At 40.0% G+C, this 27,531-nt stretch overlaps 3 protein-coding genes across 8 annotated transcripts; all 3 read left to right on the forward strand.

Moving 5' to 3' along the window:
- Positions 1-758: 758 nt before the first annotated feature.
- On the forward strand, positions 759-9,734 carry LOC138591691 (myotubularin-related protein 9). Of its 2 annotated transcripts, XM_069662357.1 has the most exons (11): positions 759-1,204; positions 1,636-1,692; positions 2,118-2,226; positions 2,386-2,511; positions 3,823-3,996; positions 4,080-4,297; positions 4,377-4,538; positions 5,304-5,445; positions 7,730-7,950; positions 8,066-8,217; positions 9,471-9,734. In XM_069662357.1, the coding sequence occupies exons 1-11, from the start codon at positions 1,020-1,022 to the stop codon at positions 9,569-9,571; spliced, it is 1,647 nt and encodes a 548-aa protein (XP_069518458.1). In that variant the 5' UTR covers positions 759-1,019; the 3' UTR covers positions 9,572-9,734. The 2 variants fall into 2 exon arrangements, with proteins under 2 accessions (XP_069518458.1, XP_069518459.1); XM_069662358.1 differs by lacking the exon at positions 1,636-1,692.
- A 111-nt stretch (positions 9,735-9,845) lies between these two features.
- tdh2 (L-threonine dehydrogenase 2) lies at positions 9,846-13,903 on the forward strand. 2 transcript variants are annotated; one of them, XM_069662361.1, is made up of 9 exons: positions 9,846-10,307; positions 10,455-10,661; positions 11,279-11,321; positions 11,413-11,483; positions 11,633-11,782; positions 11,869-12,041; positions 12,139-12,229; positions 12,324-12,593; positions 12,977-13,903. In XM_069662361.1, the coding sequence occupies exons 2-9, from the start codon at positions 10,469-10,471 to the stop codon at positions 13,120-13,122; spliced, it is 1,137 nt and encodes a 378-aa protein (XP_069518462.1). In that variant the 5' UTR covers positions 9,846-10,307; positions 10,455-10,468; the 3' UTR covers positions 13,123-13,903. The 2 variants fall into 2 exon arrangements, with proteins under 2 accessions (XP_069518462.1, XP_069518460.1); XM_069662359.1 differs by having other exon boundaries at positions 9,846-10,661.
- Positions 13,904-17,634: 3,731 nt separating this feature from the next.
- Positions 17,635-27,114, forward strand: srrm1 (serine/arginine repetitive matrix 1). 4 transcript variants are annotated; one of them, XM_069661343.1, is made up of 17 exons: positions 17,635-17,723; positions 18,565-18,654; positions 18,843-18,965; positions 21,231-21,401; positions 21,673-21,761; positions 21,866-22,090; positions 22,347-22,532; positions 22,660-22,779; positions 22,953-23,161; positions 23,412-23,492; positions 24,031-24,117; positions 24,319-24,454; positions 24,581-24,667; positions 24,746-25,228; positions 25,361-25,547; positions 25,911-26,084; positions 26,274-27,114. In XM_069661343.1, exons 1-17 carry the CDS (start codon positions 17,703-17,705, stop codon positions 26,382-26,384), a joined length of 2,580 nt encoding a protein of 859 aa, XP_069517444.1. In that variant the 5' UTR covers positions 17,635-17,702; the 3' UTR covers positions 26,385-27,114. The 4 variants fall into 4 exon arrangements, with proteins under 4 accessions (XP_069517444.1, XP_069517446.1, XP_069517445.1 ...); XM_069661345.1 differs by having other exon boundaries at positions 26,281-26,387; XM_069661344.1 differs by lacking the exon at positions 24,031-24,117.
- The last annotated feature ends 417 nt before the right edge of the window (positions 27,115-27,531 follow it).

The raw sequence follows: 27,531 nt of genomic DNA on the forward strand, positions 1-27,531 counted from the left end.
CAAATAAACAAAGCTGAGTAAAACACAAAATAGCCTATTTCTATATTTCTAAATCATATGCCTAGAAGTACAACGCAAAGTACAAGTAGCCTACCTAAAAATTAGGAATTAAGCGATGCATCAGACAACGTAATGGCTTTCTACCACCGTTCTTCTACATTCGACAACATTTCAGGCGGAAAAATTGTACTTTATCCAAGTGGTAGACTACATTGAATGTAAAAAAAATAGCTTAAGCATTAATGAGAATGTATATTGCACTACATTCCCATTAAATACTACTACATTCCCATTAATGCTTAAGCTATTTCTTATTTGCATGCAACATGTTTTTTAAAAAGTTGATTATCTTAAAAAAAAAAAAAAAAAAAGATGTAGCCTAGATTAAATGCTGCATTACATTAAAACTCCTACTGCACTCTTGTAGAAATATTTTAGCCTGTATAACAATATAGCCTTTACAGGCTACAATTACTAGAGAAATCATTGAATGTATCTTTTTAATGTAATTAAATATTCTAATATTGTGTAGGCGAATTGTTTCATGCGTTCGTGCAGATCAGACATACTGAGTGAGACGAGCTCTCTACGTTTGAGTATGCTGCCATCATGTGGCCATTTGTTGTATTGCAGGTCCATCGCCGCTGCTGTCTTCACCCCCCACAGCGTACAAAGTTTTACCAGCAATTTGTGTCACATTTCAGTGTTGCGTTTTCTCAGGAAACGTGCACTTCCGCCTTCTGTCTTCTCGAGCTACACGTCTCGTGCTCAACCAGGCCCCTATGTGAGAGAAGGTGCAGCAACATCAGGGCTATGTCAGGAAAAAAATGAATCTATTTATAGACACCTTATCTTCAAACAAACAGAGCGCAAGTGCACTTCTATACCCAACTCACTGAGAGAACAGCGGAGGGAGTCTGCTTTCATTTTGGTGAGAAAGTGATTTGAAGTTGTGCGCAGGGACACTTCTGCAGTAAGAAGTTCAGCAGCGGAGAGATTTGGTTTGTGAAGAGGGGCTAATGGAGTTTTCTGAACACATAAAGACCGCCAATGTGGAGGATGTTGTCCTCCGACAGCCGCTACACCCGCCTAGCAGAGGCACCCTGTGCATCACCGGCCACCACCTGCTCTTCTCGGACAGGGAGGAGGGCAGCTCCCGCCAGGTTTTACTGCTCCTCAAGAACATCGATGCCATTGAGAAAAGGTGAGGGAGGAGGATTGTTCATCACAGCAACAAAAAGCATGGTCGAGAAGGATATCATAAAATGAAATATACCGAACAATAGTATACAGTAATTTGCTTCATTTGTTTCTTATTTCCAAAAACACGAACCTTGTTTCACCAGAATGTAATTAACACCCGTAACCCTTTTGATGGATTAAAACTACTTATTACAGCATTTATAATGGAATAAGGGATATGTAGGACTAATCTTTTTCAGAGGTTAAAAGTTAAAAACTTGGGTCAGGGTTAAAGGAATAACCACTGATCAATGTAACAGGGTCATATTTGAAGCTGTATCCTTCTGTTACATCAACATAACTCATTAACATCAAAGGTGTCTACTGTTCCAGGGAACGCTCCCATGTCTGATTAATGTCTAATTCCATTATTCCTCAAATCTTTTTAACCAGTGTGGAAAACCTTTTGGCCTATTCCGGCCTCTTCTCTAGTGCAGGCCACACTGAAAGGTTGGACATCCTTTGTGTTGCCATGTGTCTGCTGTGTGCTGCTCTTTTTGCCCACAGATGGAAGAAATAGCAAACTTGCTAACATGTTTACTGCAGCTCTGTTTTCTCATCACGCATCATCTACACACACTGTTTTATTTTGCTTACTCCTTACAGCTTCTTCTTAAACCTAAGCATCGCTGAAACCACTTGATATGTTTTTGGTCAGCAAAGGGGGGCGAAGGGTTGCACACCCATTTGTCAGCAAGAGAAACCCCCCTCCCACACCCAGCTGGGTTTGCCTTCCTTTTCAGACGCAAGTCACACTTTCCGCACTGCTACAGTCAAAACATGTGTTTGTATGTGTTTGGGCTGGTGAGGGTGGTGGCCAGGGGGATATTGTTCCAATGTTTTGCCTAATAGTGATGGTGGGGTGTGGTTTTTAGGATATCTGGATCTTCGGGGACGATTACTATGAAGTGTAAAGATCTGCGTGTGCTCCAGCTGGACATCCCAGGCATGGAGCAGTGTCTTAACATTGCACACTCTATTGAGGTATTACAGTGATCTAATAATCCTTCTAAGCCTGTTAACATGGATAAGGAAATAAGTATTTGGTTCTCTTCTTACATCCTCTCTTTTAATACACTTGTTTCACTATTATCTACTTGCCCTCATGAGGGCTTTTAATCTGATAAAGTTTCCTTTCTCTAGACTCTGTCCTGTCTGGACCGTGCCCCGGAGATGTATCCTTTCTTTTACAGACCGTCTGATCTCAGCCTGCAGGACCAGTGGGGTCTCTCATCCCCTGAAAAGCAATACAGTCAAATGAAGGAGATTGTAAGAAACACATAAATCTGTGTATCCTATAAACCTGATTCTCCTGGACAGGAATGTAATGCCACATGCATAAAAGTAACACACACACACACACTATCTCACAGACAACTTTTCCTAACAATGGTCCACCAACCATATGACAGGAAAATGCCAGGGAAACTGAATGTAGGGGTCAGGATTCAGGATATCCCTGTTGCTTAGCTTGTATTTGTTTTCCCTGAACTCCAGAATGTGCTGCACACAGCTTGTATTTGTGCTTAATAGACATACACCTTCCTCTTGGTATAGCATGTTGCTATGGTGAGGGGCAGACCCTGAGGGCGGCATTGTTGTATTTTATTCGGCTCAACTTTCCCAGAACATGTAAGATGTCTGTAGCTGGTACATTTAGGTCTAATGTAAAATACTAAACTCTAATGAATAATTGTTCTTACAGATAGTTTACCATCTTCTCCTAAGCTCACATATGAACATGTTATGACTCGTTTGTGTGTAGTGTAAAAACGAAACTTTGGTTTTATGGGAGGTTATGAGCGTAACTATTTCCTGGCCGGGTCTTCCAGGAGTCTAATCCTGGAGGAGGAGATATCCTGATGTAGCTTTTCAACAATTTACTTTGATTTTTAACAGGTTTTCAGCAAAGGTGATATCACGTGTTCATAAGGGAGCTGTAGCTTTGGCTTTGTTTTTAAGCAGGCATTTTCTTTTACTTCTACAAAAAGACCCAGGCTAGCTGTTTCTCTGTTTCTAGTCTTTGTGCTGAGCTATTTTATCATAATTGGCTCCTGGCTGTGCCTATGAGTGAAGTCATTTTTGTCATCCAAATTTATACAATAAAACAAATGCATTTTCTAAAATTGCAAACTATTATTTTTGAGCTCCTGGTATATTTTGAATTCACATTGTTCTAACCCAAACAGCAAAGTGGCATTACAGAATAGCTTCCCTAGTTGTAGTTTTGTTATTCGGGTTTAAAGTGTAGTTTTTGTGTTCTGTTTTGCATCTTCAAGATCTATATGAAAGGACAAATGATGAAAATCAAGAGCGAAACATTACATTTATATTCCCCACAAAGTTTAGATTCAGAATAGGCAGATGCTATGTTCAGAGAAAGGTGGACTTCTGTAACCCACGGCAGAGCAGTTTCCTGTATCCTTGTCCTTTGACTTAAAGCCTTAATAGGCTGAGCAGGGTGGTGAACATGATTGTGCTGCGTAGCTTACACATTTTTTCGTTTCAAAACATATGTGTATTAAAGTTAAAATTCCCCAGTCACTATTCTTCACGATCCTCTCTCTCTTCTGTTTGCAGCATGATAGATGGAGACTCAGCACTGTGAACAGGGACTACTCAGTGTGTCTGTCTTACCCTCCAGCTGTCATTGTCCCAAGAAACACAGGTGATGAAGTGCTGAAGAAGGTGGCCAAGTTCAGACAGGGGGGACGCTTCCCTGTCCTTTGCTATTACCACAAGAAGAACGGCATGGTAGGCTGCTTTTATTTATCTCAACGGCCAGCCTACAATTCTCACAAGCTACTAAACACTTCCATCAAACTAAAACCTTTCAGGTAATCATGCGCAGCAGTCAGCCACTGCCGGGAGCCAATAGGAAGCGCTGCAGGGAAGACGAGGACCTCCTCCAGGCTGTGATGGACGGCTCAGACAAAGGTTACATCATTGACACACGCTCCAGTCAGCAGGCGCTGCAGGCCCGGATGACAGGCGGAGGGTTTGAGTCCAAATCGTGTTATAGCAGCTGGAAGAGATTGCACAGACAGATGGAAAGGTGTGTGTATGAAAAGTGTTTTGTGGAGGTGGACACTGATCCGTTTCATCCAAATAACCTCATTCACCTGTGTCTGCAGAGGTAAAGCACTGCAGGAGAGTCTAATTAAGCTGGTGGAGGCCTGTGGTGATGAGTCCCATAATATGGATCGTTGGCTGAGTAAACTGGAGAATTCAAAGTGGCTTTCTCACATCCAAACTGCTCTGTCAACTGCTGGCCTCCTGGCAGAGTGTGTGGAGAGGTAGGAACTGTAACCAATGTGTGTGTCTGTGTTGTGATTACAGATGGTATGCACTTATCTCTTGTTTGTGGAGACGCAAAGATTTGCAGAGAAAATAGCTTTTTTGTGAAGTTTTTTCCTTTAAAAAGCTTTTCCGCACGATTTTAATCAACAATTTTCACAGGTTCTATAATAATATTATATTCCTTTATTATATTAATTAATGTATGCATAACACATAAGCAGAATACATTAAGAATTAACACTCAAGTCTCAAAACTTCTGTCAGCTGTATCACCTTTTATCTAAGCAAGTTAACATGAGCAAAAAGTGAAGAGACAAGCCAGCAAGCTTTTTGCTGTTTAAATTAAATGGGAAAGGAAGGCAGAATATCACAGAAGACAAAAAGCCCATAAAATGTTATGTTCAAGGACAACAGGCATAGGCTGGACAAGCATGTAAGGATGTGAGGATAGAATAACAAATAACTTAAGAATTTTAAAATATCTGCAGCACTAATAGAGGGGCTACTGTAACTGCTTTGCTAAAAAATTAATGCATACTTTACTTTTTTTTTATACATGTAGAGGAACGGGACAGTAGTATGCCGAATATTGCTAAGTGCTACTCATGGTGATTCATGTTGGGCCTCTCTTTAAATAACATAAAGAGTCAATCTAGACCTGTTCTGTGAAGTGTCTCGAGATAACTCTGGTTATGATTTGGCGCTATACAAATAAAATTTGATTGAATTTGATTAATAGTATATCCTTGTGTTTTGCGCAGGGACGGTCATTCAGTTCTGGTTCACGGCTCTGAAGGGAAGGACTCCACTTTGCTCATCAGCACTCTGGCTCAGCTCATCATGGACCCATGCTGTCGCACACTGGAAGGCTTCCTGGCATTGTTGGAGAGGGAGTGGGTACAGGTGAGAGTATGTGTGTGTGTTCAAATAACGGAAAGTGCCTAAACGTACATTTTTTAAAAAAGACTTTTGAATAAATATTGAGCATTCTGTGGATGTCCAAACTTAGAAAAAACACATACCTGAAGATAGAGACATATGAACATTAGCATAGGGTGGCTTTTTATAGACAACAGAGTGTGTGTACTTCATTTATTAATTTTTACATACAGAATACTGCCTCTATGAAAAGTTTACACAGCTCTCTATGGCTTACATATAACTGGGTTACTGAGTCTTGAATCATATTATTGCTCTGTTATGCCGAATTTATCCACAAAGGTAGGAATTTTAATCTAAAGGAAGAAGTCTTGAAACATAACTTCACATGGTTATTACCAAATCTCTTGCAAAAAGGATATTGCTCCACAGACTAACCCATAACAGGAAATGCCTCAAGAAAAAAAAAAATGTCTGCTGCATGTAGCGGTCATGAATTTAACAAAAAAAATCCATCCTCCAACAATACAATGTCCAGGGTAGCATCATATAAATTTAAAGTGATTGGCATTAAAAGTCAAAACCAAACATTTAGCTTTTATTCAACCATCATCCTCTGTTGTATACACTTTATTCTGCTTTTGTGTTCTGACATTTAAGTAAGAGTTTAAGAATATGCTTTGTCATGCTTCTGAGAGAGAAAAAAAACAAAACAACTAATGGTACAAATCGATCAATAAAATTAGTAATAAGAGTGTTACGACCTCAAAGGCTCAGAACAAAGAGGTCAAACAAAAAGAAGAGTCAGAAGAGTTGCCAAAAAAACTATTTATTAAATTTCAACTGAATAACCACAAGGAACCCATACCCAAAACAAAACGAAGCGCTGATGGGCCGGCGAAACCAAAAAGACCAACCCACAAAGGGCCGTAGGGTCTAAGTGCTTCCCTCTAACCTAAACCCCAAAAAACTAAACCCCAACAGAAATGACTGCCGGTCACATCAGAAAATATACAAAAATGCCAAAATACAAAACCAAATGATCTGCCGTAGCTCCTGCTCCTGCTGTGAGGCCATGAAGAGAGAGACCAATGAATTGCCTCCTTCCTCCTTTATTGTCCGTCAGGTGGATCATCAGCACCTGAAAGAGACAGCAGGATCAGTCAAAATATTCACTTCGTAGCTTGGAGGAGCGCATGTAACAAACAGTGATATTTCCGCTTATACCAAGCATGAACTCCTTTTGATATTTCAATAGCCTAGTGTAGCAATGGAGGAGAAACCAGACTGGCACACAGAGTTTGATTAACAAAAAAGTCACAGGTGTATATTAATCCCGGGGAAAAGGGGCAGGGGAGCAAAAAAAACTTGGGATCTTCCTGAATCGGGGTAGTCACTTCCCTTTCTTGGTAGGGCTGTGGTCCTCCTGGAGAGAAGAGAAAGATAAACAGGAGTCAAAGTTTCAGGTTTCTTCTCCTTACTGGGTTGCAGTCCTTTCAGCTCCTCTGCTTCTCTCCCTCTGTCTGTTCCTGCTCTTCTCTTTATCCAGCAGCCTCTAATTGCTGATTGTCCTCAGCTTAGCCCTCTCTAGGTTTGGGTGAGCTGGCAGTGTCGATACGTCTGATTACTAACTCTGCCCAGCTGGTGCCGGCTCCACTCTGCTCTTTGGTGGCCTCTGCTGGCAGTGAAGCAACAGTAGTGAGGAGAGCGGCACACCTAGCTAGTAGTACAGTTAGACAAGAGAAAGTGTGTTTGTTTGTTCAGTATATGTTTGCTACAACCCATCTGGTTTTGGTAAAAAAAGAGAAAAAAAAGACAAGGAAAATAGGTTGACTCACAAATAAAAAAGAATGAGGCAAACTACAATGGAAAAGGCCCGTAGGAGCTGCTCAAATCAATGAATAAATAGCCAAAAGATCTACTGATGACCTGACTTTCTGATTTCTTAAAATAGAAATAATAACTCTCCTAACTCACCTTACCTAGAAAACCAAACTGCAAAAGAAACAGCTCCCCTGCACCGATTGTTCTCTAACAAATAAATAATATTGGACTTTGTTTGTTATCTAGTTAATTTAAACTGTGCCTGTTCCAATCCCAGGTGCTTTAGTGGGTCCTTAAATTAAGTTTTAGACTTGAGAATGTCTGGCTGGCCAAGTTTTCAGTTCTCAGTTCCAAATTGCACCCTCAGGAGTGGAGTGTTGAACTGCCTTGCCGCACCAATCAGGATCCTCCAAACGGCGGCTGCAAGTGGAAATCTAAATCTTTGGGAGTGTGCTTGACAAACACAAAGTGTTCTTCTCTCCAGGCAGGACACCCATTCATGCAGCGATGTGCCCACTCAGCCTTCTCCCATGCCCGTCTCCAGCAGGAGTCCCCTGTCTTCCTGCTGCTGCTGGACTGTGTGTGGCAGCTGTGGCGTCAGTTCCCCCTGGCACTTGGTTTCTCTGAGGCGCTGCTCCTGAGGCTGGCCACTGAGGCCTACGCGTCCAACTATGGCACCTTTCTGTGCAACAACCACCAGGAGAGGTCAGTGGTACTTCCAAGTATCACTGTGAATGGGGAATTGATGGCTGACACAAAAACTAGTCTTTATCCTCACATCCAACCTTACCTTACCTTACACCTCACTGTTTCCTCTCAGGTGTTCTCAAGGAGTGACGAAGAAGACTCACTGTTTGTTCCAAGCTCTGCTGAGGCCGAGGGAGAGAGACTACTACTCTAACCCGCTGTATGAGCCCACTGAGCTCGCAATCTGGCCCTCAGTCCACCCTCAGTCCCTGCAGCTTTGGAGAGGTAAGCATTGATTGGCACATGTTCTCAGACTTATTATTATGTTTTAAGACCTGCGTGCCAGTGATAGCCCGGCATTAAGTTTTTGAGTTGTCAAATCCGTTTGTCCATCTTCTGTACGAATATGCGCCCCGTTCTCATGAGCGTAACATTTCAGAAACACCAGGAGGACATTTCTGACTCATTCATTCATTCATTCAAACCTTTATTTTACTGTAACTGTGACCTCATGTCTGCCTCATTCTCAATTTATCGGCATCGCTTGGAGGGAATTTTTTTTACATCTGTTTTTTTTTTTAATTTATCAATCCGAGAGTGCAGTGCCATGCACGATCAATTAGTCAATTATTATTGACTAATTATTATTATTATATTATTATTATTATCAATCAAGTGTCACATACCTGTTCCTGTCACTTTCAAAAGTTGATCTACTGATACTATTTCTCTCATTTTAATGACTGTGGTGTGAGATCTCCTGGGTAATGTAGGCCTAGTTATTATGTTGTTTGTTTATAGGGTAATGTTTTCTTTCAAATATTTTAAATATACACTCACCGGCCACTTCATTAGGTACACCTGAAAAATCTAATGTAATCCAATACACCAGCTCAGCCACAAGATTTGCTTTTATGTTGCCTGTAATGTGCAGGCTTTTTTCGAAGCTGTCATAGAGATGTTAATTCAATGATATTTCAGCGTCAAGGTCATAATTGGTGGTGGGGCTGTACTGAACTGCATTATATTCAGAGGTGCTTTTAATACTCTGGCCCCCTCATATATGTAAATAGGGAGGACAACAAATTAGAGACACATTTAAATATAGTTTAGTTCAGTACAACACCACCTTTAACTATTGCCGCAGTGATAAACATAATTGAATTTACACACTTCCGACTCTCAACAAAACAAAAGTCAACAAAAACTATACTTCATAAAAGCAGAATCCATGGCAGTGCTGTTTTATTGAATTGCATTAGATTTTTCAGGTGTACCTAATGAAGTGGCAGGTGAGTGTACGTTTATGTCCCCTGTCCCCACATCCTTTTCCAAACCTACATTGTAATTTGTGAGAAACACATGACGGGATGTAAACTGCACCTTCGAGGTTTTGTTTAGGTCATTGATGCTAATTCAGTATGTAATTACAATGCATTTATTATTTCGTGTTACAAACTCATGGCATTTTGATCCTTGATGATTAAAGGATTTTGTTAAAGTTTTGATGTTGACTCAAGCCCATGTCTGATTCTCAGGGTTTTTTCTGAGATGGACCAAGCAGACTCGTCATCTCGAAGAAGCTCAGGAGGAAATACGGAACATGGTCATTGAGTGGGGGAAGCTGGCACTCAGCTGATGCCCTTTCAGTACATGAACAATTAAAGACTCAGCCTGAACATGTGAAGCATGTTTTAAGGTGGAATGTAACCAATGTGCAGTGCCTTTTAGTGTAGAGTATTTGTGTTAGGCGTTTTTTAGTAACCAATTGTGTTTAAATGGAAAGTTTTTTTTAATAAGAATTTATATAAAAAAATGTATTGTTGATGTTATTTGAGACTGTATTTTTACATCATATTGAGGTGCTTTACAAAGTGATACATTTTCTCTAAATTCTACATTGTTATAATTTTCTGACATATATTCACTCATTGACAAATATTATCAAAAGAGGAAGGCTGTATAACTGACACACCTCCCAGTCCTGTTAAGCTCAGCTAAACACTCTTCACAATACAAATCCCTGTGCACAGCAAGTCAGCATGTTTGCACACATGGAGCTTTGCAAGCTGGAGACTGTAGTCCGGTTTAGTCAAGAGCCACAAGCTGGTGATTATTCAAAGTGGACAAGAACCACATAGCCCAGCATGACTTTCTGCACCTGCTTATTTAACCAGTGGTTAAGGGTGAACTGAAACCGGTCACCAGACGGATAATAATCTTCTAATTCTAACATTTAAATGCCTGGAAAACTGTCTTTGCTGATCCTATTTAGTCATTTGGTTTAGAGCAATAGTTTGGGATTTACTACGTTGCATCGACGGATTTTGGACCAAGAATTATCTATTTGGATTTCTGATTTTGTCAGCACACAGGTAAGAATTATTTTCTGTATTTCTGTAATTTAACTTCAATTTGTGTCTGTAATGTTATTTTTAACAAAGCAACTAATGATCATTTCAGGATGTTGAAATTCTGTATAATCAGTACTCTCTGGTTAAGTTTGATTTTAATTTTCCAAGGACTGCTACTGGACATGCAACCAGGTGTGCGGGTCTCTATGCCCACTGCGGCTACGCTGGGCCTGTTTTGCCGAGGCTGTCTGAGCAGGGTGCGAGGTTTGCCCAGTCGCAGCTTCAGCTCTTTGCCCAGGCAGATGAGCAGGTGGAACAGTCAGGAGACCTGCGGCCCCCTTCCTCCTCAGGAAAACCCCCGTGTCCTCATCACGGGTAATACATTTTATTTTCTGTCATAACTGCTTCCTTCTCGCATTTATCCATTTGGGTAAAGATGGACTTTTCCACCACTACAAAAAACTGTACCTGTGAAGCTACCATTGTTTTCTACCACTTTCCCTTCCAACTGTTTTGTACTGTTGGCTGCAGAGCGGTTACAATAGGGGTTGAGTGCCTCCTATACAAAACCTTTTAAGGGAGCTGAGAGAGTTACTCAACTTGCTTCCAAGCAGATCTTATGTTTAAATGAAATGAAATTGTTTTTTAGTAAGGATTCATAATGTGGCATCAACAACATTAGTGGAATACTACAGAGGTGTGGTGTGTTTTTTTTTCTTTTCGAGTTGTTTTCACTGTGCACCAGCAGCAGGACCCCATTTTGCCTCATCACAATAGGCTGCGCACAGACAGTGCTGGTGATTTTAAAGAGCCAATGAGTGACTGCGGTGAGGATAATAGCCTGCAGTCACTTTTTGTCCCATGATTAAGCTGTGGGACAAACAAAAGCTGAAGCGTGGTGCACCAAAAACATTTATCTCATTTTCATACCAAACTGTAAAATCTCATCTTGTTTTGTGAGACTAAATATTAAAAGTTGTCTCTGTATGCAGGTGGTCTGGGACAGTTAGGTGTGGGACTCGCACAGATACTGAGGTGAGATGCGCACAAATTCCTTTGTGACGGACATTTAAGTTTGTCAAAGTGTTAAAAATGTGAATGTCATTATGTCTATAATATTGTCCAGGAAACAGTATGGAACAGAAAATGTAATCCTGTCAGACATTAAGAAGCCTCCACCTCATGTTATCAGCAATGGTATGCAAAACCATATTCATATTTTTCTTTCACTATGTATGCTGTTTTTTACTCACTCAGTTTCTATTTTTAACCAACATTTAACATAATGCCCTTTATTTCTTTGCTGTTTAATCATAAGGTACTTTCTTTTTATCTTTTCCCATTAGGTCCATTTGTATATGCTGATGTGTTGGACTACAAACATCTCCGAGAACTGATTGTAAATAATCGTATCACTTGGCTGGTCCACTACAGTGCTCTGCTTAGCGCTGTGGGCGAGGCTAATGTGGCTTTGGCACGGAAGATCAACATCACAGGTCAGTTGACTAAAAACACCGTTTTAATGTGTAGCCTGTTACAGGGAGGATTTTAATTCCACTTTGGATCTGCTTTCCATCTATAGGCCTTCATAATGTGCTGGACTTGGCCCTAGAGAACTGCCTACGCCTCTTTGTCCCCAGCACCATTGGGGCATTTGGTCCCTCTTCTCCACGTGACCCGGCCCCTGACCTCTGTGTCCAAAGACCTAGAACCATCTACGGCGTGTCCAAAGTGCATGGAGAGCTGATGGGGGAGGCGAGTTATTCTTGAACATATCTTAAAACACAGACAAAAACACATGCAACCAGTAAAACTTTGTGACATCTCAACATTGTTACATCTTTTTCATTAGTATCTCCATCACAAATATGGTCTGGACTTCCGCTGCCTACGTTACCCAGGTGTGATATCAGTTAACACTCCTCCCGGAGGGGGGACAACAGGTATTGCATCACTTGACATCTGCGTAGGCTACATAGAATCATTAGTATAAAAAAGATGTTTGGGACTGAACACTTCCGACCTCTTTCTTCACAGACTACGCAGTTCAAATCTTCCACGATGCTCTCAGCACAGGTCACCATGAGTGCTACCTGCGTCCTGACACCCGTCTTCCCATGATGCATATCTCTGACTGCCACCGTGCTACAGTAGAGTTCATGCAGGCTCCAGAGTGCCAACTTTCTCTGCGAACGTACAACATCGCCGCGATGAGCTTCACTCCAGAAGAGGTGGCCCAAGAAATCCGCAAGCATCTCCCTCACCTCAAGGTCACCTACAATCCTGATTCTGTCCGCCAGACCATTGGTATGACTTAACACGTGCTACATGTACCAACATGTGTTCCATATACGGTGTGAGGGATGATAAGTCAATCAGCAGTCAGAAATATAGCACTTGGCAAAATTGAAGTTAAACTCACATGACACAAATCCAGCTCTACAGTAAACATGCATTATGGCGCCTACAGTATATAAACACAATATTGATTGAGGTTAATAAACAATTGGTCTTATTTTAATTCAAACTGACTTTCTCATGCATTTCCTCAAAACTGCAACATTGCTGATAACTTGCTAACTTGCTTAGAACACATATATAATTCATGTCATGGTAGATGGCATGTGAACATGTTAAGATTAAAATCATGTAATGGAAGTAATGTGGTCATCTTTTTTGCTCCTTTGCAGCAGACAGCTGGCCTGTGAGGTTTGATGACTCTAATGCGAGGAGAGATTGGGGCTGGGCACCAGCCTTCGGGCTTGAGGAGCTGGTGTCAGACATGCTGCGCTCAATTCGTGAAAAGAGGACCAACGAGGGTTTGCCAGTCAGCTAGCACAGCCTTCACTCCCTACCCCTGACTTTTTCCAGCCTTTATTTACCAGCAGTATACTTCTTTCCACTTCACTTTCACAAGTTGTCGACCTGTGTCCTCCGTTACTCTGGTACATGACAAAACTGAACCAGGAACTGTTTGTAAAGTAGGAATACTCAGTCATAACCTCCTATATACATTGTAAAATATGACATATTCATGCAGTCAAACACACATTTCAGTCTTTTTCAGGGAATCAAATACTGTCATAGTCAAAGCTTCTCTTCATCTTTGTTGTTTTTAATTGTTATCATGGTATAAGCATCATGTTACATACTCATGGGTATGTTGCATCAGATGGAACACAAAAGTACTTATTTCTTAATTTTTAGATATTTCAAACTGTTACGTTGAAGACATCCATAGACACAACTGTCTGTTAGAATGTTTAATGAAATGTCTCTCACAATATGGACCAGTTGTACATTTAGAATAAAAAATAAGGGGTACACTTTGATTCCGGGATCACCTGGAATAGCTGGCTCAGTCAACTCTGGACTGTAATGATCACGTATTCTGGCTGCTTCAAAAGGCAGTCTTTTAAAATATATTCCCTCAATTGAAAATTACACACTGTATACATACCCACTACCCTTGCTGTGGCATATAACAGGTAGCCTTAATTTAAATTATTTTCAGCAGTGTGATTTGGGTTATGAAGGAATATAAATAACAAATAACGCCTTAATTACTGTAGATTACTTTTGAAAACAATTTATTTAAAAAATGCAGTGTTCTTTGAATCAGACCTTGAATAATAAAAATGTTATCTGAACTGCAGTGATTATTGTAAATTCTTGATCTCAATCTATTCTACATGTTTAATAAAGAGGAATTTTTATTACTTAGTTGGCCCTGATCATGTGTATGATGATGCTGACAACTACAGGAGGCTTATTCACTGGGCTTGTAACCAGGTACAATATTGAAGTACTTCACTTTTACCATTTCAATCTGCTTAGTACTTTACTTCATTTCAGAGAGTAAACAATTTTTACTCAGACACACTGAGCTTTTTCACCACCATAATTGCTTAGCAGATTCAGATTTTCCATATTAAACACATGATGTACATGCAATATAATGTATTGTTATAGATTCAACTACCAAGCCGTTGATGAAGTATTTAAAATTGGTCCCATCTCATCTTGCCCACCTCCACCAGCTACATGAAAATGCTGCTCACTCGTGAATGCATCAATCAATATATAGCGATGATATAACCGCAACACGTAGAAAGGGGGCATTCTGTTTAACACAGATTTTTCTGGGTACATTACACTGATTATCCTTATTTAACTTAGGAAATGTTTGTAGAGCCTTCACTGTATTATTCTATTCATAAACAGGTTGGAATTTATTCTTCTCTTCACTAACATTACAGGCCGGCCGAAGTTTAGTTTAATATTTGTCGTTTTTTGCTGTTGTTGACCTCAATAGCTCCGTGTCAAAGGCTTGATTTTTCCTAGTTTCGCTGGTTTGATTCACTCTAAATTATCAAATATGACGATGCAGTTTAGAGCGTAATGAACTGAATGTCCAGCGCAGGGCAGGTCCAAGGCTGTATGGGGCCCTAAGCAGAATTTGATTTCGGGGCCCCCTATCGCCTCTGTGTGTCGGCAATAACAGTGCGAAGGGCACGAGTCGAAAAATCTTTGGCAGTAATTTCAACACTAATACAGTTTTTGTAATATAAAGAAAATCTGATGATGCTGAAGACCTTCAAGACACTTTTGGATGTCTTGCTGACACCTGCCTCCTCAGTTTGTATAAGCACGTCACCACTGCACTGAATCAAAACAAGACCAGGCCAGGCAAGCCTCTCATTCTAACACAACACACCTGCGGGCACACACTCGAACCGGACACACACGCACACACACCTGTGTGTTGCTTTACAACTTTTCACCTTATGCTCAGCAGGTCTATCACAAACATTTGCAACAGCACCAAAACTATTGACTATTGTCTACTGTCTTGAAAGTGATACAGTACGCAAGTGGCATTCTGAACTTAGTGTACAAAATAATCCAGCAGACAATACATTTACTGTAAACAAGTTAACCACTGTAACTTAAAATTTGCCATGTGCAAAAGTTCAGAACTACAATTCAAATCGAATAGCTTGGGTAAGGGTAAGATAAACACTACCTCCCTCAGTAAAGTTTACTTACAAGATCTGCTAACTAATTGTCTGTAGGTGTTCCAATCAACCAGCTCTTCCAATCAACCATTACACAGTGGACAACAAAATACAAAATACAGCACTCAGTGCAAATCAGTGCACCATTGCTTGTCATTGTAGCCTATTACTGTACGTAGCTGTCATGCCAGTGCCATTTGTTGTCAAATATGCCTTCTTGCAAAGAATTGGATCCAGAATCAGAAATGCTTTGATGCAAATTTTATTGATTCCATTGATTATTATTACACAAAATACATGTAAACCAAAATAAAATCTATTAGAGTATAAGAAATGAAGAAAATAAAAATAAAATCTATTACAGTAAAGTATAAAAATCTATTACTGCAGAGTATAAGAAATAGCCACTATTGATACTCAGTCTCATCTGCCTTAGACCTCTTCCATCCATGTTGGAAAAGAACAACACAGACGCTGCACCTTTTAAGGCCTGCAGACTGATTGCTAATTGAAGATTTGTGTGAAGGAGTGTCAAACAGGTGCTTCAGTGATTTCATACTGATGTAGGTAGTTTCTAATAGTTGGGAACAGATGGTTTCTGTTTGGTTACCATAGCTAAAACAATGGAGTTTGGACTGCTTGAATGACATCTGTGTTAACTGTTCTGCAAAAAGTTGGGGGAAATGTGTCAATCCAATGAGAAAGGGTTAACATATTTGCAAGAGGTGTCTTGTGCTCTGCTGAGACAGTGATGATGAAAACCGAGTGGATCCCAGTTTCTTTAAGCAGGTCAAAGCAATCAAGAAAAACTGTAATGTGTATTAATGAACTGTCTGTCAACAACAATAAAAAATAACAAAAGGCATGCTTTTATCCATATGAATGTACTAATCTGGAAAAATGGAAAACTCACCAGCTGTATCATCAGCTGAGGAATTGGGTTGCAGTGCTGCATGTAGTGGCAAGATCATCACTGACATTGGCACTTGGGGAAGAATCAGGGTCAGGTGGCGCTCAAGTTTCATATAATGCACTGTTAATGGAACAGAATTATTATATTATATTATATTATATTAGAGATATATTATACTCAGCACTTAGGAATTTGTACACATAACACAACAACCAGTGTTTCCCATCCCATATTTTAATTTATTTGTATATATTAATGCTGAATGACACATATTGATTTTCTATTGTCATTTTTACTATTTAGGCATCAATTTAAAATGTGTAATATATTATTTTATTGTGGAGCTCCTCCTTGCCCCTCTCTCACTCTCTGTCTGTTTAACAGAACACAAATTAGACAAGAATTAGCTAGCTAGAGCATCCCCGGCCCACAGTTGTCGTCCCCGTTTGTATTAATATAATCACTACTGTCTCTTCATTATTTAATAGCTACAATTCAATTGATAAGAAGTCACTGACTGTAGACTAAAATATCATACTCTTAGTTCAGTATAACCCAGTCATAACAATTTACCTAAATCATAAAACTGAAATTGTGTGAAAATCTGCAAAAAACAAAATTATATGGGCATGATTATGATGTATAATATAATATGCAGTATGTGTTATCAATAATAATAATGATAATATGACTATATATGTCTAAAATAATATAATATAATATACTATTATAACAACAGTAGCTGTTATAATATTGATTATAATATAATGTAGTGCAGTAGGCTATAATGTGGAGATAAATAGTAAGTATATGAAGATATAACAGTAACAGTAGCATTTATAGCGATACATGTACAAACATTAAAAGTATGATGTCTGATGTGGAGTAGATTCAGGTCTGTGATATGCAATATGTTTGCGAGGGAATGCAAAAGTATTGCGAGGGAAAGCAAAAGTATTGCTAGGGAACTCAAAAGCATCCCTCAAAAAAACAATCCTCGTCATGACCCCTCGGGGCTCCGTAGAAATGTCTTTTGACTAACACTCTCTTTCTTTGTTGAAAGAGAAAAACATTGAAGAATGAAAAGGGTTGCATTGTATTGCAGTTTTACGACGGTCCCTAACTGTGCGTATGGCGACAGGTGCGCTGGACATTCAGTTCATTGCACTCTCAAATGCGTCGTCATCTTTGATACTTTAGTGTGAATAAAAACTACGAAATGTCTTACTGAATATGCTTTCTAACATATTCCAAAACTAGGAAAAATCGAGCATTTGACACGGAGTTATTGAGGTTAACAGCGGGGAAAACAATCTCGGGGAAAAAGGCGAATATCCAAAATACATTACAAAGTAAATTACAGTGGGTGTAATGCTTGTTGCTTCCCGTAGAGGTGCATGCTTCATCCGGCTAGCCTCTTAAAATTTCACCGGAGCAACACACGTCTTTCTCAACAGCGCCTGATAATATCCAGTATCTCCGATAATGGACGCGGGATTCTTCCGCGTAAGATATTTTTAAGTCTTTCTGACCTTTTCTTACTGTTTAGATAGATTGCATGGAGCTATTTTTTATCTTTAGTTAGAATTTTAATTTGCAACATGGATTTAGGTGGAGGGCCATACAGTCAGAAACGGCACGGTCAGGGCTTCGTCTATGAGCTGATAACAAACAATCTTTTATTTCGAAAATGACCGTTGTTTAACATGGCTATTTCCAGAGTTAACATAGCTTTGGAACTATTTATTATTTCCCTCTGTATTCTGTTATGCTTTATTACTTAGTGCCGTTGCCATTCTAGATTAATTTGTAGATAGAAACCTTTGCAGGAAATAGACAAGCCAATTTTGCTAGCTGGCTGCTGCTAATTTGTTAGCCTTGACTAAAGATGGCGTCCAGGCGGTGCATCGTTTCTGTTTCTGTGAGGTAGTCACGACTATTAAAGGTAAAGGCAAGCTAGCACAAGTATACCTAAAAATGTAATGTTTTGCGACACTGATACTTTCAATATGACGTTCATGTTAACGCTGTTGCCAGCCACCGTCGTCTACGAACTGTGGCTAACATTAGCCATCAGGTTCCGTTGGAGGATTAATCAGGCAGTTGGCTAAACTAACGTTAGCTTACCTGACTCAGTTTGACGGTTTAAGTACATCGTGGTACTGTGGTCACATGCTAAAGTTAACTAATATTTTGACTTTTAACGCAACGTCAGGTGTTAACAAGGGTAGTGTACTGACTATAACTTTACTTTAATTTAAAGACCTACTTTTGACACTAGTTTAACTTAATGATGCTTGTAGACATGATAATGAATTTACATTATATTTGATTAATGTTTCTTTAGGGTACGAGTGCGGAGCAAGACAATCGTTTCAGCAACAAGCAGAAGAAACTGCTGAAGCAGCTGAAATTTGCAGAATGTCTGGACAAGAAGGTACGTGATCATCCACATTTACAGAAGTTTTGCCACTGTGTTAGTACTCAATTCTGCTCCAAACATAATTTCCCCATGGAAAACGCGCACTGGTTATATAAGTGATGTACCTATCAATGTTGTGTATGTTTATAAAAAATGTTTGACTTTAGTAACTGGGTGTCCTTGTTTGCTTGCTTCACTCTTAGGTGGATATGACCAAAGTGAACCTGGAAGTCATCAAACCTTGGATAACTCAGCGAGTGACAGAGATTCTGGGATTTGAGGATGACGTCGTCATAGAGTTCATATTTAACCAGCTTGAGGAGAAGGTAATATCTTTAATGGTGTTTGTTTATTTTTTTCAAAGCTGTCATGAATTTGAGGGCATTTTTTGACAGTAAGAAGGGATATAAGCAAATGATTGCACATCCTAGTCAAATTACAATTGAATGGGTAAAATAACAATTGGTTTAAAACTGATTTTATAATGACATAACCATGTTTTGCTGTTATGTGACAAAGTGCCTTTATTCAGCAGTCTTCTAATGATGATGTGATTTATGATTTAAAAGGCCTGAACCAATATGGATGTTATACCTTGCATCAGAAGTATAGCACCAACACCTAATTAGCTCTCTCCTGAGCCCAAAGTCACTGAGCCCAACTCTCCCTTCATGATGCAGTGTGTGGTTTGAGGTGAGTTATATGCAGGGATCACCTATATCATGTCAGTGAAAGAAACACCTAAACAATGCCATAACCATATTCTCTGTAGGTACTTGCAGTGCATCATTTAACTGCCAAGATCCTTGAAATCTAACTGGAAATATAGGTTGAAAACGAGAGGTTTAACAATATGCCATAGCCAGTTTTTAAGAATACTGTAAACCCTCTTTACATTGATTAAAGAGTAGATTTAGGAGCAATTAACACCAAGCTGAAAAGTATTGTCTCACTGATGACGGCTGATTGAAAGTTTTGGGTATTTTTCAGCTCTGTTGGATGTGGTCAGAAGTGTTGCGCTTGTAACCACATGTAACAGTGATGAGAGGAACACACCCCAGGTGTCTTTTTACATCACTGTATCAAGTTGATAACCTCAACTACTGGAGTTCAGGAAAAACAAAATAATCTGGAGAATTTGAGCTATTTTCAACAAGTACTTTACACCTCTGACCACATCCAGCATCTCTGTCAGTTGTGATCAGATGTGTGGCATGTGTTACTATAAGTTTAGCATTAAGTAACTCTCAAAATCACTGAAAAGTTATTTTGACCCTAACAACATCCCTCCTGCCATTAGAGCTGTAATACTGAGCTCTACTGATGTTATGTATTTATATATTTATGTATAAACTAAATCCTGCATGTTTTTTCTTATCCCATAGGCTATTGGCTTATAATGTCAGACTTTCATTTAAAAACCATACTATGTACCGCAATAATATGTCAAACCACATTGACTGCTTGGCTAATGGGTAATTTCCATTGCACAGGCTTACTTATAGACATAGGAAAAAATGTTGACGGGGAAACAACCAATGTAGTTTAATACCCTGCATTAGACTATTACAAGGATTCCATCCCACAGTATACTTCCATGCAAGTTTTGGTATGTATGGATGTAAGCCTCATTAATGTCCTTAATTTTCCACGGAGGCTTAAAAGCACATTTGTTAATGTAATGATGGTATATTTGTCACCAGCACTGCACATAAATATTATTTTGAGCTTTTATTTTATCATTTGCTTGCCATAGCTTTTGGGGATAGGCTGGGCTGTGTAAAGCTAAGTTTTAAGGGTACTGTTGCATAATGGTAAGAAATGGTAATTGAATTGAGATTACGGTATCTCACAATAACAATTGTTGAAATAAAACTCCTTTTTTGTGTAACTGTGTACTCATTATTGCTTGTTCGTCTCTTGCAATTTAGATAAATGATATAACATTAAGCTCAAGGTGGTTGAGTCTCAAGCAGTAGGGAGGCGGAAGCAAGCCAAGGGAGCTCCGTGCCCACTGATCCCACGGGACTCACTGAAGACACCGGAACTGTTCTTGCAGTGTTGGGTTTTAAAGCACTCTGTATTGTGGCTATTTGTTTAACTCCTGAATGTAGATTGTGGGGAGACCGGAGAACAAGGGGTGGGTAGGGACACAGACATGTAAAGTAGTGGGCATAGCACTGAGGAAATCTGATAATGACAGAATATATTTTTTGTTATGGGAGTTTGTTTTGATAGATTGTATATCTGATAAATAAATCAGAAATGGATTGAACAGCAGTATTGCATGCAGTTTTATATTACTAGATACGTCTCCCCTCAGTTAGCTCGCATTCTCAGTTTAATGAGTTTGTGAGTAAATCAATCACACTTTTACTTTGTTAGGTTAATGGACCCAGGTATGTTTAACTATCCTAGTCAGATTCTTATGTTTTTTAATATGATTAACTACATAGTCTCAGGTATAGTTAGTGAGGACTAGAAGGTAGGCACTCCCATTTGTGGGATCCTACCTCCCCTTGATGTTTTGCCTTCAATTATTTCAATGGCCATATGCTCTTTTCTCTCCCCTCTTCGTGTGTGTGTTACAGCACCCAGATAGCAAGATGATGCAGATCAACCTGACAGGCTTCCTGAATGGGAAGAATGCCCGGGAGTTCATGAAGGACCTGTGGCCCCTGCTGCTGAGTGCCCAGGAGAACATTGCAGGAATCCCTTCTGCTTTTCTGGAACAGAAGAAAGAGGAAATTAAACAGAGACAGGTGAGCTTTTGCCAAAAGCTGTAAGAAGGTCATGGATTTGTGGTTGCTGACAGTGAATTGGATGTTGTAGTAGTCGAGGCAGATTAAGACTGGTGTAAATAAGTGGACAATGGCTTGGTTAAATAGAGTGTATCCTTTTGCAAAATGCTATTATCTCATCTGTTTAATATAACGATACCTAGTGACAACAACGTTGAACACAGTATTTTATGATCATATTGTTAGAATGTTATAAGTGATGTTTGTTCTCCACTTATTCCATTTTTGATAGATTGAGCAGGAGAAACTTGCTTCTCTGAAGAAGATTGATGAGGACAAGAAGGACATCAGAGAGAGGGCTCAGTCAAAGAGCCCAAGGAGGTAAAGACAAAATGTCTTAATTGAGATCAGTGGATGGAAGTTGATTTAATGTATCTATCCAAGAAAATGAAAAGTAATTCTCTGTTTGCTTTTTCGTTCTCCAGGCGGAAGACAAGGTCACCGTCACCGCGACGAAGATCGCCACTGAAGCGTGAAAGGAAACGTAGTGCATCGCGCTCCCCAAGGCGTAAACCCAGCCCAGTTGGCGGCAGTTCACCCCCTCCACCCCTGATGCAGTTGCCCACAAAACCTTTGGAGCAGCTTGTGGAGCCAGAAACGTCAGAAAGAGCCATGCCAGAACCAGTCATCCAAGAAACATCTTCCGCTTGGTTAGTGGAAAGCTCTACTTTAAACCATAAATTTTGTGTTGGAATCAAAGTCAGTAGTAGTTTATTGTTAATTTTAATGCATGCCGGTTTTCTAGTGTCTTTTTTTAAGTTTAGTCTGTGTAGCACCCAGTACTGTGGTGACTGGATCATAGCTATAATTAGTGTTGTTTAATTTTAGTTTGGAAAGGGCTAGGACAGTGGTGTCTTTTTTGTCTTTAGATAATAATAAAAGCATGGTTATTTCTCTGGCCTGCAGTGACACAGTAGTGGAGGTGGTAAAAGCAGATACTGTGACCGAGGTCAAAGAACCCTCACCAGAGAAGACTCTCAAAAAAGAGGAAAGGCCCAGGTCCCGGGAAAGGGAGAAAGACAGCAGAAGGGAAAGACCTCATCACCGTTCTCGTTCTCATTCCCGCTCTCGACGACGACGCTCCCGTTCAAGGTAATTTCTGACGCTATTAATTTATAGGTAATTAAGGTGTCTTATACTTGAAATAGGGACCTTAAAGTAAATTAGAATAAAAAAGTTTAAAGTTTTTAACTTAACTCTCTTCTCTATACTATTTCAGATCGTACTCCCCTCGTAGAAGACCGAGTCCAAGGAGGAGAATGTCTCCCCGTAGAAGGAGCCCTCCTAGACGTGGCCCCACTGGCTCCAGACACAGACATAGACGCTCCCCTGTTCGCAGGTTAGTGATTGCGGCCCACTGTTTAGAGGAAAAAAATGTCCAATATTACAGGCTCTTCCAATTTTTACTTGTTTTTACTTGCAACCCGACAATTGTGTACAGATAATTCTGGCCTTGACAATGATGGTGGGCCAGCTTTTGTAAACTTAAAATGTTTTGTTTTTTTCATGCAGGAGGCGCTCTCGCTCTGCTTCATCCTCTGGCAGCAGCTCCTCTGGCTCTCGCTCACCTAAAAAAGCAATGAAAAGAATATCTAACACACCACCCCGAAAACAGGTCCATCACCCTGACCCCTCCTTTAGCCCTGCGGGGAAGGACAGACGGTCTCCATCTCCACGGGCCAGAAGAGGCAGAGGCTCTGCATCACCAGCCAGATCATCTGGTATGACCTATATGATCTGTTCAATGTTCTTTGAAGCTATAACATCATCGCCTTGTACTCAAAATCATATGCCGACTTCAGCTCCAATGCTCCTGTGTCTTAGAAATTAGAATTGATTTAAAAAAAAAAAGAGGTTTCCTCTGCATTTAAATTTGCATGGTTTTAGGACTAAGCTGTTATTTCAAGAGCTATAATTGCGGATTGTGATTTTCGTAAGTGCGTCTAAAATTCTTGGTGCCTTCTTTTTCAGGGTTGAAGCGAAAACAAGGAGGAAGGTCTGATTCCCCATCTGATAATGCTAAGCCCAGACCTTCTGAGGGGTCTGATTCAGGTGAGCAATGTGTGTTTGTCTGTTTTTAAAAAAGTCTGTTAAAAAAATTATAATGGCCTTCCACCTTACAAATTGGGATGATCGGTCCAGTTCTCAGAGACTTTTGAGAAATGACACATTTTGCCCTGCCCATGTTGGTTTGTATTTCAACATAAGGAATGAATATTCTACCTATGGCTTTGTACTAATAAAAAAATTGACTGCAAATGGACCTTGTTTGCAATGCAAAATGTGTAAATGTATGCCCAAGAACCTTGATACAGTGCTTTCATTCATTAACCTGCTTTGCGTGGTCAGTGTGTATAGATCCCATTTAGGCCATAACTAACTAAAACATGATAAAACACACTTTAAACTAACACATGGGACCATCGTTGTATGAATATAAGGTTAAATTGCAATTTACCATGTTGAAGTTGAAAGATAACTCAAGCCACAGGCATATACATCCATTTTTCTGTAAAATTTAACTTTTCCATAGACGCTGTTTTAATGGTTTCGCAAACAGTGACAAGACACTCAATGTTCTACATTTCAGAGGAGGATAAAAATGAGAAAGGGGCAACAGCAGATTCGGTGCAGCAGCGACGTCAGTATCGCAGACAGAATCGTCAGTCTTCTTCAGGTTATAAGCGTTTTTATCCCCTTCTGTCCTCTCCCATTCCCAACCCTCTCTAACCAAGTCTCTGTCCATGTCATCTTGCACATATTGTCTCTTGGACTTGAAGCTCTGCCCTAACCCCAGCCTTGGTGTGTTTTCCTCACCGCATTCATTTAGGCTACAATAAAATAGTGGTTGATGTCCTTGATGTCTGTTTTGTTTCAGATACAGGGTCTTCGTCCTCAGATGAAGAGGGGCCCAAGAGGCCAATGGCAGGACCAGGTGCAAGAAATGGTGAAGTCAGGAGGAGACGCAGCCGTACCCCCTCCCCGCGGAGGAGACACAGAGATGTCTCTCCGAGGTCAGATACTTAAAACAGGACTTCACATTTTATCTGAATGTTTTGACTTGATGTTAAACAATAATCCAAGTTGTTTTGCGATGTTCAGAATTTTTTTTTTTTTAATATATATTTGTACCTCCTCAGGAAAAGACGTTCTCCATCTCCTGGACGCAGACGTCGCTCACCTTCTCCCCCACGTCGTCGCAGATCTCCTTCTCCTCCCAGACGAAGGTATAGAAATGTTCATTAACTGTCATTTGAATATCAGTGATTCAAAAGTAAAAAAATGTTTAATTTTTTGCTCCACAGGTCTCCTTCCCCACCTCCTCGTCGTCGTTCTCCATCCCCCAGACGATATTCTCCTCCTATCCAGCGTCGCTACAGCCCATCACCTTTGCCTCCACAGAAAAGGAGGATGTCTATGTCTCCCGCAAAGCGATCGCCTCCAGGACCTAAGCGCCGGCTCTCCAGGTCCCCCAAGCGCAGAAGTTCTCCTGCACAAAGGAGACGCTCACCTCCATCCTCTTCGTCTCCCCCCAGACACAGAAGGAGCCCAATGTTGCAATCAGTAAGGCCAAGCAGGGACACAAGATCCCCCATTGCAGCAGCCAGTCGCCTCTCCCCATCCCCTGCTAAACGCAGTCGCAATGTTAGGGGTTCCACCAGTCCGCAGGGACGTTATGAAACCTCCAATGCATCTCCATCTAACCAGCGGAGACAGCAGTCTCCTTCACACAGTGGCAAACCCATCCGCAGAGTCTCTCGCACACCAGAGCCACGCAACAACCAGAGGTAATGAAAGCATCTAGCACTCATCTCCATTATGAGCATATCAGAACAATGCCATCTTATCTTTTATCCACAATAGGATGTTTTGTACATTTCCCATCTACCTACTTTATGTCATCTTTGTCCTCTCAACAGACCATCTCCCAGTCCCCAGCCTTTGAGGAGAGCATCTTCTAGATCCAGATCTGTTTCCCCTCAACCAGCAGCTCAGAAACGTCCAGCCCCAGCATCTGCCTCCCCCTCACCATCTCACTCAGCCAGTGGTTCTCCACCTCCAGCCAAAAAGCCTAGCAGTGGTTCAGCCAGTCAATCTCCAAGCAAGGTTTGATATTACAGCTTTTTAACTAATATGATTTAGAATTGGCTGCATACATGCAAGTTGAAGTATTTTTTCCAGTGTCCTGTGGCACTTGAAATTTGGGCTTTGTCAAGGAACGTGGTTGTAATGAAAGTATTCAGATACCTTGCATTGCATAAATAATAATAACATGCAGCAAACCAGAAACCTTTATAGTATCATTTTAGTCAACATCAAATTGTCGTGTGTGTGTGTGTGTGTGTGTGTGTGTGTGTGTGTGTGTGTGTGTGTGTGTGTGTGTGTGTGTGTGTGTGTGTGTGTGTGTGTGTGTGTGTGTGTGTGTGTGTGTGTACTTCGCAGTTTTAATGTTGACCTTTTTTAATACAGAATTCGGATGTTGATGGAAGTGGGAAGAAAAAGAAAAAAAAGAAGGAAAAGAAACACAAGAAAGAGAAGAAACACAAGAAGCACAAGAAACACAAGAAGGAGAAAAGTGGTGGCACAGTGACTGGAGATGGACAAGAGAACCAGGGTGTGGAGGAAGATGGAGAGTCAAGAAAGGTTAAACCTGTTTGTTTTTAGCCTCCAAAGCATCCAGCTATCTTTTTAAGTGGAAGGAACATTAAGTGTATAAATTGTGTATAATGGTATTACTGAATATTTAGCTCTTTAGCAAGCACCATCATTGTGTATTTGTGTCAAAGTGGCTAAATGTGGAAAAATGTGTATTTCATGCTGTTTGTTTTTTAGGAATCAGACAGTGAAGTAGAGGACAGCTTGGATGATCTGGAAAAGCACCTCCGGGAGAAGGCCCTGCGCTCCATGAGGAAGGCCCAGATGTCTCCATCACAGATGTCCTGAAACCCAGGGGCTTTCTCACTAATGAATTTTTCAACTCACTCTTGATGTTTTTCATCAACCTGGTTCAGCTTTAGAATGTACAAATTGTTAAATCTTGAGTCTTTTGTTTCCTTTTTACTGGTTTGGTACATTCTGAAGTGTTTGTGTCTCTCATTAAGAGCTTGCTTTGTCAGTTAGTGTATTATCTATACTGTAAAGCAGCTTGTATTGTCCATAATTTTAAATTGTTGAGCAGGGGAATGGTTTAAGCTTCAGAGGTGTATTGGGCAGGTTTAAAATTATTTTCCAAAGCCTACAGTATATTCCATTGAGAAATTATTGCATGTGCAGTGATTGACTCTGATGTGCATGAACCACTGAATATATGGAGTGTAGACAAAAAACCAACATACACACACTGTTACTATTGCCTTTAATTAGTGGAAACAGTTGTACAACTGAGTGAACTGTTATAGGCTGTAACAGAATGTCTTGTCCCATATTGTAACTGAGTAGAGGTGTTTGGTAGTTTAACCTGCTGATTTCTGACTTTGAAATGGTCTTGTTTTAAGACAATAACAATCTGATATGATACAGAGTATGCTTTAATTTTTCTTATTGGATTGATATGCAATTATTTTTTAAACCATTGCACCATGCTAATCTCATTTGGACTGCTATATGATTTGTTTAGTACCCTTGGCTCTTGTCATCTTGTCATCCTTTCAAAATTAAAACCTTTTTATAGGAAGTGTGCTGTCCTTAATTTTAAGATCATCTGGGTTAAGTAATTTAGGTGAGTGAAGTAATGTATAAGTTAGAATAGTATACGAGGCTCACCTGAAATCTTTATTGCAGCTAAGTTGATAAAACTACATTTTGTTACACTAGTACAAGATAATTAAACCTAAATTTGATTAATGTCAGTAAAAGTTAATCTGACTGATTTTTATGCTATTTTAAGAATCAGTATGTGGAAAAGATAAAGTAAAATAGATTATGGTTGAAGAAGTAACTTGAATAAAATCCTTATTAGGATTTATTTGTAAAGCAAATGGTTGGAATGAAAGTGTTTTATTTTCTGACAAAAATCTGTTGGATTACACAGGGCGACGGGCGATTTCTTGGCTTGCACTCGCAAAACGGCTTACAGGGATCTTCATTCTGC

This window comes from Semicossyphus pulcher, unplaced genomic scaffold, assembly GCF_022749685.1.
Source record: "Semicossyphus pulcher isolate SPU_LCO1_2020_fin unplaced genomic scaffold, fSemPul1.0.p SCAF_14, whole genome shotgun sequence".
Lineage (NCBI taxonomy): Eukaryota > Metazoa > Chordata > Actinopteri > Labriformes > Labridae > Semicossyphus > Semicossyphus pulcher.

Excerpts from the sequence above, each read along its gene's own strand:
- LOC138591691 (XM_069662357.1), top strand. The coding sequence starts at position 1,020 with ATGGAGTTTTCTGAACACATAAAGACCGCCAATGTGGAGGATGTTGTC. Across the intron at positions 3,997-4,079 it reads ACCACAAGAAGAACGGCATG|GTAATCATGCGCAGCAGTCA; the intron begins GTAGGCTGCTTT and ends AAAACCTTTCAG. Across the intron at positions 4,298-4,376 it reads TTGCACAGACAGATGGAAAG|AGGTAAAGCACTGCAGGAGA; the intron begins GTGTGTGTATGA and ends CTGTGTCTGCAG.
- tdh2 (XM_069662359.1), top strand. The coding sequence starts at position 10,397 with ATGTTGAAATTCTGTATAATCAGTACTCTCTGGTTAAGTTTGATTTTA. Across the intron at positions 11,783-11,868 it reads ACGGAAGATCAACATCACAG|GCCTTCATAATGTGCTGGAC; the intron begins GTCAGTTGACTA and ends TTCCATCTATAG. Across the intron at positions 12,594-12,976 it reads TTCTGTCCGCCAGACCATTG|CAGACAGCTGGCCTGTGAGG; the intron begins GTATGACTTAAC and ends GCTCCTTTGCAG.
- srrm1 (XM_069661343.1), top strand. The coding sequence starts at position 17,703 with ATGGACGCGGGATTCTTCCGC. Across the intron at positions 22,091-22,346 it reads CAAGAAACATCTTCCGCTTG|TGACACAGTAGTGGAGGTGG; the intron begins GTTAGTGGAAAG and ends TCTGGCCTGCAG. Across the intron at positions 22,780-22,952 it reads AGACGCTCCCCTGTTCGCAG|GAGGCGCTCTCGCTCTGCTT; the intron begins GTTAGTGATTGC and ends TTTTTCATGCAG.